Source organism: Somniosus microcephalus, chromosome 19 (genome assembly GCF_052327205.1).
Source record: "Somniosus microcephalus isolate GS21.2 chromosome 19, FLI_Smic_1.0, whole genome shotgun sequence".
Lineage (NCBI taxonomy): Eukaryota > Metazoa > Chordata > Chondrichthyes > Squaliformes > Somniosidae > Somniosus > Somniosus microcephalus.
Genome location: NC_141005.1, coordinates 11499392 through 11511914, shown reverse-complemented (window position 1 = coordinate 11511914; position 12523 = coordinate 11499392). Strand labels below are relative to the sequence as shown.

General features: G+C 43.9%; 1 protein-coding gene across 1 annotated transcript in view; it reads right to left on the bottom strand.

Moving 5' to 3' along the window:
- ankle2 (ankyrin repeat and LEM domain containing 2) overlaps positions 1-12523 on the bottom strand; it is a 51037-nt gene that overhangs the window by 24667 nt on the left and 13847 nt on the right. Inside the window, exons 3-7 of the mRNA XM_086011953.1 lie at positions 6627-6821; positions 3936-4129; positions 2378-2566; positions 1505-1627; positions 1340-1406 (exon numbers count right to left, since the gene is read on the bottom strand). Coding sequence (XP_085868079.1) covers positions 1340-1406; positions 1505-1627; positions 2378-2566; positions 3936-4129; positions 6627-6821 — 768 coding nt within the window. The remainder of the gene's footprint in view (positions 1-1339; positions 1407-1504; positions 1628-2377; positions 2567-3935; positions 4130-6626; positions 6822-12523) is intronic.

Below are 12523 nucleotides of genomic sequence, written 5' to 3'. Positions count from 1 at the left end.
TGCAGTGAAAATATACAATGCCATCACAAAATATATATAACTGCATGTAAACTTTGTGAAAATTTAAATTAAAAACTTGCAAATGGTAATTTACATTAAAGGGGCAGGAACGTCTAGAGGGAGTACTTTCTGTTCAACATACTTTCCCTTCCCTCCGTTTGACAATATAGTCGGAAGTACATATGTTGATATGTTGCCTGTTAGAAAGCAGCACTGTAAGAGTCTCATGGAGGATTGCCATTTTGGATCTCTATCACTCCTATGTTGCTCCGGTGATGCATGTTCCTGCAGACCTCCCATCACTAACGGGCCAGCCCTTCAGATTAGCCAGAAGGCCTGTCACCAATGTTCCCTTTAAGCTGCGCGGCCACGCAATGCTCTGGACCTCCTGCACAGCCAGCTCGCCGGCTCTTCAATTGGAAAAACCGCGCATGCGCAGAATTTTAAAGGGACCGCGCACCCAAAAGAAAAATTAAAGGGATCATTGCCTGTCACGGACAAAAAGACTGCGACATTATCTGTGAGGCTGAACCACACTGTTTGCAGCCTTCGTATCATATTTGACCCGGAAATGAGCTTCACACCACATATCCGCAGCGTAACTAAGACCGCCTATTTCCACCTCCGTAACATCGTCTTTCTCTGCCCCTGCCTCAGCTCATCGGCTGCTGAAACCCTCATCCATGCCTTGGTTACCTCTAGACTTGAATATTCCAACACATTCCTGGCTGGCCTCCCATGTTCTACCCTACGTAAACTTGAGGTCATCCAAAACCATGTCCTAACTCGTACCAAGTCCCTTTCACCCATCACCCCTGTGCTCGCTGACCTACATTGGCTCCCGGTTAAGTAGCGCTTTGATTTCAAAATTCTCATCCTTGTTTTCAAATCCTTCCATGGCCTCACTCCCCCCCATCTCTGTAATCTCCTTCAGCCCCCACCACCTCCCCCCCCCCCCCGCAAAAGATATCTGCGCTCCTCCAATTCTGCCCTCTTGAGCATCCCTGATTATAATTGCTCAACCATTGGTGGCCGTGCCTTCTGTTGCCTCGGCCCTAAGCTCTGGAATTCCCTCCCTAAACCTCTCTGCCTCGCTACCTCTCTTTCATCCTTTAAGACGCTTCTTAAAACCTACCTCTTTGACCAAGCTTTTGGTCACCTGCCCTAATTTCTCCTTATGTGGCTCGGTGTCAAACGTTTTGTCTTATAATACTCTTGTGAAGCACCTTGGGACATTTTACGAAGTTAAAGGAGCTATATAAATACAAGTAGTTGTTGTTGTTATAGTAATTATTATTGTTCACTGGCACAGCACCCATTTTGTCACAGAATGACTAACCTTGTAAATACTCTCTGATCTTTTCCTTTATCTCCTCAGATTTAGTTTTACTCCTTTCGCAGATCACCTGTGAGAGTAAAAAATCGAGTAACCATCTTTGTTTTGCTCATAAAAGAAACTTCAATTTAGTATTATTTAAAGGGAAAAAAAATCCTGAAACCTTACCTCCATAGGAGTATGGTCATACTTGTTCTTTGAAACCTTGATGGTATCAGGATGTGAACACAATGCATTAACCACCTCTGCGTGCCCAAACTTACAGGCAAAGTGTAATGGCGTGTCAAAAACCTGAAAGTAAAAGTAAAGGTTTTTCGGAGGGGCTTTGTTGCATCAGATGTTTTATAAATGGAATTCTTACAACTGAACATGGCAGACCAATGTATCTACTTTCAGCTTATAAAATCGACCTCAGGGCATCCCCAAGCACTTTACAGCCAATTAAGTACTTTTGAAGTGTAGCCACTGTTGTAATGTAGGAAACACGGCAGCCAATTTGTGCACAGCAAGCTCCCACAAACAACAATGTGATAATGAGCAAATAATCTGCTTTAGTGATGTTGATTGAGGGATAAATATTGGCCAGGGCACCAGGGATAACTCCCCTGCTCTTCTTTGAAATAGTGTCATGAGATCTTATACGTCCACCTGAGGGGGCAGACGGGGCCTTGGTTTAACATCTCTTCCAAAAGACGGCACCTCTGACAGTGCAGCACTCCCTCAGTACTGCCCTGGAGTGTCAGCCTAGATTTTTGGGCTCAAGTCTCTGGAGTGGGACTTGAACCCACAACCTTCTGACTCAGAGGAGAGTGCTGCCAACTGAGCCACAGCTGACATGGTTGAGGTCCAGGGTACATCATGCCCAGTGTAGCCAAATCTAATTAGCTGGCCATTTTGCATAGTTTTTTTTAATAGAACCATCAACGCTCATCTTTAATTGCAGGCAAAACCTGTCTGTTAATTTATTTAGAGACTTTCGAGAAACAGCACATGTCACATCAACATTCATGGGGGGGGGGGGGGGGGAAATGTAATACCAACCACTTTATCAGGTGTGTTGAGATAAAGGTCAACTATGTATTTGATGCGTTTTTGCAGCATAACTTCATTATCATCTGGATACATCAGCAGCATAAATTCAGGGTTCTCCAACGTGTCCAGTAGAAGTTGGCAAATGTGAGGCTGATTCTCTTTAGCAGCGACATGCATAGCATTGTACCGACATCCTTCCTGCAGTTTATATAAAAGAAATGTTTTATTTCCCTTAGGAAACTTATTTTCTTTATCCTCCTGTCGCATAGCCGTTACCCCTCCAGCTCCCGCGCCCCCGTGCTGCGCTCCATTCCCTAGCCGAGACAGTAGGTAGGTGACTTCTTTCAGGATTCCACCAACAAGCTGGATAACCAGATACTAGGAAGTGTTCGGAGCTGTCCTACTGATCCTACTAGGTGCAAACTTGGCCTCTTAACCTATCCTCCCCTTCAAAATAAAACCTCGCCACATTTGGTGGTGTGTGTGTCATTGCAACTGGGTGTTTGTCCTCACTCTGGAATAAGTTTAATGTCCCCCCCCCCCCAACGTATCCAGGCAACAGGGGACTTAAGTGTGACATCACAGCACTGATGTATAATCTTCCCTTTGTGCATAACAGGAATTGGAAATGTCAGCAATTTAGATCATAGACTGATACTTGGTGAACCTGAAGTCACTCTGGATACAATCACAAACATGACACAACGATGAGTGAACCAAGATTCTAAGTTCCTAAGAAACAGAAGACTCCTATTCCACTTTCTGCCGTACAGCGTGCTTACCTGGTTTGGTTAAACGCTTTCGCATGCTTAAGAATCATAGAATGATACAGTACAGGAGGCCATTCGGCCCAGCGTGCCTGTACCGGCTCTTCGAAAGAGCTATCCAATTAGGACCCACTCCCTTGCACTTTCCTCACAGCCCTGCAATTTTTTCCCCCTGGTAATTCTCCATTTATACAGGGCTGAGGTATTAAATTGCTCAGCCAAATCTGTGCAGGTAAATTGATTACCTGTCCCCATCCTAAAGAAAGAAAAGGCGGCTTCAGCAATGCAACTTCACGGCATCCTGTTCCCTGCATGCAACAAGGTCCATCGACCATTATAAGCTACTGGAGCAGCCCGAGAGTTGTAAGTAACAGGCCAGCGAGGAGTAGCAAATTCCAAATCACAAGGGTCAAAGCAAGCCGGCCCAAGCTATGACCAGCTTCCAATGAAATTCACACAAACCATAAAATGTTGACATCACCCACAAAAACAATGTCAGCAAAATGACTGAGAGATTCGGGCAACTTTCATTCTCAATTCCAGGCACAATGCAATGTCAGGACAGTGCTTCCAGTAACCACTGCACAAACTTGTTCTTTTTATTTATGCCCCTCCCAATGTCTCACTCTCTTAAAATCATATAGTTTTTGTTCATGAAAGTGAAAGTAATTTCCTGCAGTATTTGAACTACTCAGTAACAGGGCCTGGCAGTGATCATCATGCTACGGTTCAAGCAACAAAATATTTTGAATCGGTCTTGTCCATGACTCAGCTTTGCAAGGTGATTATAATCTCCAAACCTGTAGAACTGTAGGGTTGTCTCCAGATCCGATTAGGTAACGTGGATTACTCCACACAAGCTCAAGAAAGGCAGCCTTGTCTCCTTTTTCAACGGCCTTCCGCAGCTTGGATGTTAAGTCCTGAGAGCGTGGGCTTTTGTAACTGTTGGCTCGCTCCCTGTTAGTGCTTTCGACTTCCAGAGAACTCGTGCCATCTGACAGAAAATTCAAATAAGCAGAAAAACATCAACAAATGTTTCACTTTGACTGGAGGAAGAAGTACATTTCTAAAACGTTCAAAGCATTCAGATAAACCCTCTGTACCCTGATGGGAAACTCAACTCTCATTACTGTTGTATCTACAGCGCCTTTCACGACCTCCGGATGTCCCAAAGCGCTTTACAGCTAATGAAGTATTATTTGAAGTGTAGTCACTGTTGTAATGTAGGAAACGTGGCAGCCAATTTGCGCACAGCAAGTTCCCACAAACAGCAATGTGATAATGACCAGGTAATCTCATCCAAAAGACGGCACCTCCGACAGTGCAGCACTCCTTCAGCACTGCACTGGAGTGTCAGCCTAGATTTTTGTGCTCAAATCTCTGGAGTGGGACTTCAACCCACAACCTCCTGACTCAGAGGCGAGAGCGCTACCAACTGAGCCACATATTTATTCAAAACTGCTGAAGTTACTGTAACGTTCTCAGTATGAGAAAAGCTTGTATTACAAGACAAAGCAAAGAGTGCTATTCCATAGGACTGCGTGGCGATGTAGTACATTGGTTTTTCCAAATAGCAGAGTAGTGGCAAGGAGTATTTGGCCCTGCAGTTCTCCATGGGAAACTAAGCTCTTTCTGTGGTGGGCAGGGAGGGGGAAGCAGAAGGACGAAGAAAAGTAGTGGCCCAAAGAACATCCTTGGACTACTTTTGTTCATCGTTCCTACTAAAAGGATCAGCGGACAGTATTACCAAACTCACATAGAAATGAGAAGGAAGAGCTGCAATTCTTTCCTGGTTGGATAGCTTGCTCTACGTTGAGTAAATGAATGCTAAAATCTTTCCCATATCCTCTCTGGGAACTACACGTATCCTGTATCAGGACTAATATTTCCCCCACAAATTGAAATAGACATTTCTCAGGTTGTATTTCACTCCCTTCTAATCAGAGTTTTTACTGATAATTTGTACATTTCCACAGGTTTGGATAGAAATCGCAAAAATTCTCTGAAGAATGCAGGGCAAACATGGGCCTGACATAGTAATCCAATTTTAAAAAAATATTTTGTTCCATCCCTTGATATTCTTACTCTTTGGGTTTGGAAAATCCACTTTTATCAGTCAGCTGTTTTGACTGGTGAGAGAACCTTTCTGACCATTTGATGCAATGATCAGCCTGTAGAACAGTGCAGAAAGAGGAGCAACAGGATCACCGAGATAGGCAACAGCAGCCAAAAATAAACGAGAGCAAATCTACAATTTGCTCTTCCATTAGTAGTGCAGACATTCAAATTTAAACTGGGAACAATCCGTTATCCAAGCAGGATGTGATTGCTGAAGTACAATTTGTTTTCTCCAATTTTCTCTGACCACTCCTCTCCTAGAACGGTACAGTGTGTACTTCCACAGAGAATGCTGGCCCTCCAGTACTATGCCCAAGTAGCCATTCTACATTCGAAAGTTTGGGCAGGGAGTGCTGCGAGGCTATTTGTCCATGACATTCACATTCTCACATCTCCAGCTGAGGTTCCCAGAAAGTGGATGAGAGGGCTGTCCTATGAGAGATCGAGTCGATTGGGCCTATACTCTCTGGAGTTTAGAAGAATGAGAGGCGATCTCATTGAAACATACAAGATTCTGAGGGGGATTGACGGGGTAGATGCTGAGAGGTTGTTTCCCCTGGCTGGAGAGTCTAGAACTAGGGGGCATAGTCTCAGAATAAGGGGTAGGCCATTTAGGACTGAGATGAGGAGGAGGGTTGTGATTCTTTGGAATTCTCTACCCCAAAGGGCTGTGGATGCTGAGTCATTGAGTATATTCAAGGCTGAGACAGAAAGATTTTTGGACTCATGAGGAATCCAAGGGATACGGGGATCGGGCGGGAAAGTGGAGTTGAGGTCAAAGATCAGCCATGGCCTTACTGAATGCTGGAGCAGGCTCGAGGGGCCTTATAGCCTATTCCTGCTTCTAATTCTTATGTTCTTATGAATGGGAACCGTGGCAGACTTGTTTTTCAGGAGGGGAACAGAGGAAAAAAATTGAGAAAAATAAATCGTTTCATGGAGTTTACTCCTTCATATTATACTTGTGTGATCTATAATAAAGGATATACATCTAGCAATAGTATTTTATGATAAAGTATTGCACTAGCTTATGAGAGAGAAAATAGATTCGTGCTCAAAGTAGCATTTACTGCAATACAAAAACAAGTTACGTTGTGCAAAATTTATCAGTAACTGTTAAGATTGGTCTATCCGATCCAGTGTCAAAATCTGAGAAGTTATTGTACATAATTTTACCTTCTGGCTTCACTGTGAATTTGTTTGTTATGAAGGTTAGAACAGTGGAAATAATTCTCCTAAATATCCAATTTGCTTTTAGAAAAGTATCACAAACAGATTTTTTTGTTAAATGTGAAAGTCGAACAAATTTGTGGCGAATGATAGGAAAAGCACACAACTCCCGAAATCCTCAGGAAACAAGACAATAATTTTACCTCGGTTATACATCGCACCGGCTTTCAATGGAGATAGGCACGCGGTTGACTTGCTCGGCGAGGGGTAGTAGTCGCAAATACCCCTAGCAAACTTTTCAGCATCTCCTCTGTTAGTGAAAGCTTTGAACCGCGATCCTTTCATCATCTTTACAGCTTGAAGAGCTTCCTTCTTCTCCAAATATACATGCACTTTGTCTGTTTTGGGGGAAGGTGAGGAAGAATAGAATGCAATCACAAAAGGGGATTTGCCAAGCCAATGCTCACGTAGAGCAACCGCCAATCACAACAACCAACAGCTCCATGTCTCGAAAATCATCTTTACTGCCATTATGATGGATAGTGGATTGGGGAACCATTTCCCAGTTTGGGTTGCCAAACATTTTAACATTAGAATACAAGCTTAGCACACTATGGCAAAGTCCAATTTAAACGTCACAATATTTGCATGTGGTCACTGTTACGTTTGTAGGTGACATAAATGGCTACTTACCGTTATAAATAAGCCACAGAAACTTTAACTCAGAAAGCAGGACTTGGAATAGTAAACACATTATAGTGAATTGCCCTATGCTGTCAGGCAATAGCCAACTAGTGGCTCTGTGGGGAACTGCCATTAAAAGAACCGTGGACGTGCCCAGTCATAACATGAACAAGCTCACCTGAACAAAATCGCGGCCTTGTACCAATTCTTTCATTTAATTTCCCATAGCTGTTCGAATGAGTAATGGACAACTCTCTTTGCTGCTATCTCACACTCAGCAGTAGTGAAATACCCAGGACGAACCACACCCAATGCCTTGGACGCTCCGATAGAACTCCTGCCCCCACACTGAGAGCAGTCGCAGGGCTCGGTTGGTGAAGGGAACTCTAAATCTCAAAGCACCCACCCACCACACCCAGAGAGGAATTCTGTATCTGGGATCAAAGCTGCAGCTAAACCTCTTCACTGGGATGAATGTCATGGTCCCACGGGAGGAAGCTTTACCTCAGCAAACCCCCACCCTTCTCCACTGACAGGAATTCCAGGGCCGGGGTGGGGGGGAGGGGGGGGGGGGTTGCAGGTAGTTTCCTAACACAATAAACCCAAACTGCAACTTTGGCCTTAAAGTCAGATTGTGTGCAGCTCTGTTAGAAATCCACCGGGGTTGGAGTGAAGGATAAAACTCATCCCCCACAGAGCAAAATCAGGGTCAGAGAGGAAAGGATCTGTAACTCAAACACCTATACCCCTCACCCTGTAATACAGAACAAATCTTGGCATTCTACCACTGCCTGTGCATCCTATACACATACAGTCAGCTTATTTTCTATAGGTTCATTAGCGCAGTATTTCTTACCTACTGCTACACTCAAACCACACCAAGATTTTTAAGCTGAATTTGAAGGTGGCATTACACTTCAAACTACAACTAAATTTTATTATACGGAAAAGGGTGCAACACTTACTGTACTGCTTCAAAAAATAATTACTTTGAATTATGATTCATTTTAAAAATTGCGTAATTATCGAGCTCCCCCCTCCCTTTCTCAATGAACAAGACAGGTGGCTTGTTCCAGTGAATGATTGATCAGTGCTGCATTTCCATTGCCTCGGCGAACCAAAGGGGAATTGTGGTACTGGTTTCCCACATTACAACAGTGACTGCACTTCAAAAGTACTTCATTGGCTGCAAAGTGCTTTGAGACATCCGGTGGTCGTGAAAGGCACTCTATAAATGCAAGTCTTTCTTTCTTGTGCAGCAATGGCACTACGGCTGAAATGAATGGGATTTGTTGCCAATGTCATGCATTGCCAAGTCACTTGCAATATCCAAGGGTAAATGTGCTGGACCACAAAGGTCGGAGGTTTGATCCCTCGTCTGTGCTGACTTATCCAATCTCAGATAAGGTGGCAGCAAGGCACCAACATTGATCTCAAATGTTTCTGACTAAAGAGGGAGAGAAAAAAACTGCTGAGCTAGGTTCCTGCTCCTCATCGCTAGCAACTGGATATTCATGTATGGACTCAAGGATAGAACAGGAATGGGCTCACCGGTGATGGCCTCCCCTTCAAATAGTGTACTGGCCTTTACTGTTCAGGCTCACACAAGAGCAGCAGCCAGTGGAACAGTAATCTAGCTTAACTAGCCTGCTTCAGGAGAGGTGGGGTAAGGAATGACAACCTGAAGGGGAATAAAAGATGTAATTGACAGAACTAGCTGAGAAGGATTGCAATTGCTACAGCATGGGATGGCTAACAATTTCAGTGCATAGTCTTTGGTCCAAAGTGCTTCAGTAATCAGCCATCAGGCTGGTTTAACAATGTTTGTTCATTCTGACCCCTTATGTGATCAGGTTCATCGGATCGATATGGCAGGAATGACGTATGAGGAGAGATTGGGTCGATTGGGCTTATACTCGCTGGAGTTTAGAAGAATGAGAGGGGATCTCATTGAAACTTATAAAATTCTAACAGGACTGGACAGACTGGATGCAGGAAGGATGTTCCCGATGGCCGGGGAGTCCATAACCAGGGGTCACAGTCTAAGGATAAGGGGTAATCAAATCAAATCAAATCAAATCAACTTTTATTGTCATTGTTGGTGCACAAGTGCAGTACAACGAAATGTAGGCTTGCGGCTCCCGAGAGTGTACAATTTGGATTAGGACACTTAAACATTCAACATACATTTATACATTTGGCTTGCAGTATATTAGCATAAATATGACCATAATAAAGTGCATTGGCAGATGTGCAGGCTTTAGTGTTTATTTGTGGAGTTCAGTAGGATGACAGCCCTGGGAAAGAAGCTGTTCCTAAATCTGGTCGTACGGGTGCAAATGCATCTGTAGCGTCTTCCAGATGGTAGGAGGGCGAACAGACTGTGGCTGGGGTGGGTAGGGTCTTTGATGATGGACCGTGCCCTCCGTAGGCAGCGTTTCTGATATATATGCTCTATATGGTCGGTAGCCGGGTGCCGGTAATGCGTTGGGCAGTTTTGACTACCCGCTGCAGGGCTTTCCGGTCATGGGAGCTACAGCTGCCATACCATACCGTGATACAGTTTGTCAGGATGCTCTCTATAGTGCAGCGGTAGAAGTTAGAGCCATTTAGGACAGAGATGAGGAGGAATTTCTTCACCCAGAGAGTGGTGAACCTGTGGAATTCTCTACCACAGAAGGCAGTGGAGGCCAATTCATTAAATATATTCAAGAAGGAGTTGGATATATTTCTTAAGGCTAAAGGGATCAAGGGATATGGGGAGAAGGCAGGGACAGGGACTGAGTTTGGATGATCAGCCGTGATCTCATTGAATGGCGGAGCAGGCTCGAGGAGCCGAATGGCCTACTCCTGCTCCTATCTTCTATGTTTCTATCATCTTTTCATGCCAACTCCCTGCCTACCTGAAGTCACTAGGACAATGGAAAAACAAAAGGATATTAGAAGTAAACAATAAATGTTTTAATTTTGAAAAGGGAGGCTCATTCTAAGAATTCCTGTATTTCAAACCATCTGCAGTGCATCAAAAGTGGAAGGAATGGGGAATAAGAACATAAGAATTAGGAGCAGGAGTAGGCCATACGGCCCCTCGAGCCTGCTCCGCCATTCAATAAGATCATGGCTGATCTTCTACCTCAACTCCACTTTCCCGCCCGATCCCCATACACCTGGATTCCCTTACTTCCAATATAGAGGGGAAAATTGTTTAAGAGTCTCTGATCTCACTGGATAGATGCTCCATGGCCTTGACCCTTCCTCAGTGCTATGTGCCAGACATGCCTTCAGGGGGGATCCCTGAACCTTAAAGGGACAGAGCAGATTAGCAGTGAAACATTACAGCTGTCCTCCAGATTACAAACAATTCGTGAAAAACATCTTTGTCATCTTGGCATGTTATTTTTTTTTTTTTAAATAGTTGCTTCCTCCAGTTACTTTTCTCTCTATTCTTTTTCTGTGGTCTCTTTCCTTCCTGCCCTTTTGTGTTCAATTTACTTCCCTCTGCAAGGTGTCAGAGAGCTGAACAGTGTCAAGAAGAGCATATAATCAAACATGATCAACCAGGCATGAACTAGTGGTCCAAGTCAGCATCACCATTTTGACCACAAGTCAAATTAAAACAATCAGCAAGGCTTTTCTGACTGAAATGCCCGGTCGGTTGTAAGTAATGTTGCATTGAAATCCTTCAAAAATGGTGACCGGGATTACCAAATGTGTGAATGATGCCATCTGCCAGTTTATCAGCGCAGGTATGGATTACAAAACACTGGATAAGCGAGTTAAAATATTGAATTTTAGTATTATAGTGATAACCTGCAGTGCCTAACATTTGAATTTGTTACTGCTGTTTAATGGGATTGGCACCTTTTTATTGTTGCTTTACTGAATAAATGAGATACATCTCCACATGCTTCAGATGTGTCTAGACTGCTAGTTCCTCCCTATCCTACTGGTACTCTTTTGCCCTTATTCCAGCTTACCACACACACAAAAAAACCTCACATAATGTACACACAGGCATCAATACGTAAACCATCAGGTGAATTACATAAAACGTACGAGCAGATTTCAAAAGACAAATAGCTGGTGAGAAGTAGCAGATGATGAAAGCAGAAATTTGCCATGCTCATGCCCCTCCACCCAAAACGAGAACACACAAATGCACAGCACAATTATTTTGTTCATTGTGTGAACATACTCAATGAGCATGTTCAAGCATAAATGTCATTTATAAATAGCATGCTAGGTCAGTGGTGGTATGGTTGAGAAGAACCAACAAACAGGAGAAGAAAGCGACAGGAATCAGCAATGTGTGTGTAGTTTATACTGCATCCAGCTGAATCACCCCCGGGGTAAGAACCACCACCACGGCAGGTTTGCTGATTCAGGAGTACAGCTCAGCATTTTTAGACCGGCAAAAGGAAGATAGCTTTTGGGACGAATGTGACCACTATACATAGGGTATTTCACTGATTTAACATCGTCATCTGAAATTTACACTTCTGATTGCAAAAAGGTCTTTGATTTCGGCAACATGGGATCGATTTTGTTCGGAGGTGCTGAAGCCTTAGCTTGAAAAATTGTATCCTGACTTGTCAAAATCCATCTGTTGTGCAGGTCTGTACGACAAGCGTCACTTCATCGCTCATTTCATTTTCAGAATAAATGCTTTGAGCTCATTAACATAAAAGCAAATCTAAGCAATTGCTGGCACAGGTGCCGAAACTAAGTGTAAAGACGGTGTGCAGCCAATTTTTGTGCTACCAGGCCACTGAAATTAATTTGACTTGGCACTCGGGTGACTATCAGAGGGAAGAAATCGCGACCCTATTATTGTCATCTGTATTTGAACCCAGGTCCCAGAAGTAAAGGGAAAACGTTATAACCCACTGCATCACCCAGTTCCTTCCCTCAGTCCTGCTCCACAGTTGAGTGCAAATGGAATCATAGAAATTTACAGCACAGAAGGAGGCCATTCGGCCCATCGTGTCTGTGCCGGCCGAAAAAGAGCGATCCAGCCTAATCCCACTTTCCAGCTCTTGCTCCGTAGCCCTGTAGTTTACTGCACTTCAAGTGAATATCCAAGTACTTTTTAAATGTGATGAGGGTTTCTGCCTCTCCCACCTTTTCAGGCAGTGAGTTCCAGACCCCCACCACCCTCTGGGTGAAAAAAGTTCTCCTCCACGTCTCTCTAATCCTTCGGCCAATTACTTTAAATCTCTGCCCCCTGGTTATTGACCTCTCTGCTGGGGGAATTAGATCCTTCCTATCCACTCTATCTAGGCCCCTCATAATTTTACACACCTCAATGTCTCCCCTCAGCCTCCTCTGTTCCAAAGAAAACAACCCCAGCCTGTCCAGTCTTTCCGCATAGCTAAAATTCCCCAGTCCTAGCAACAATCCGTCAGGAGATCTTGAT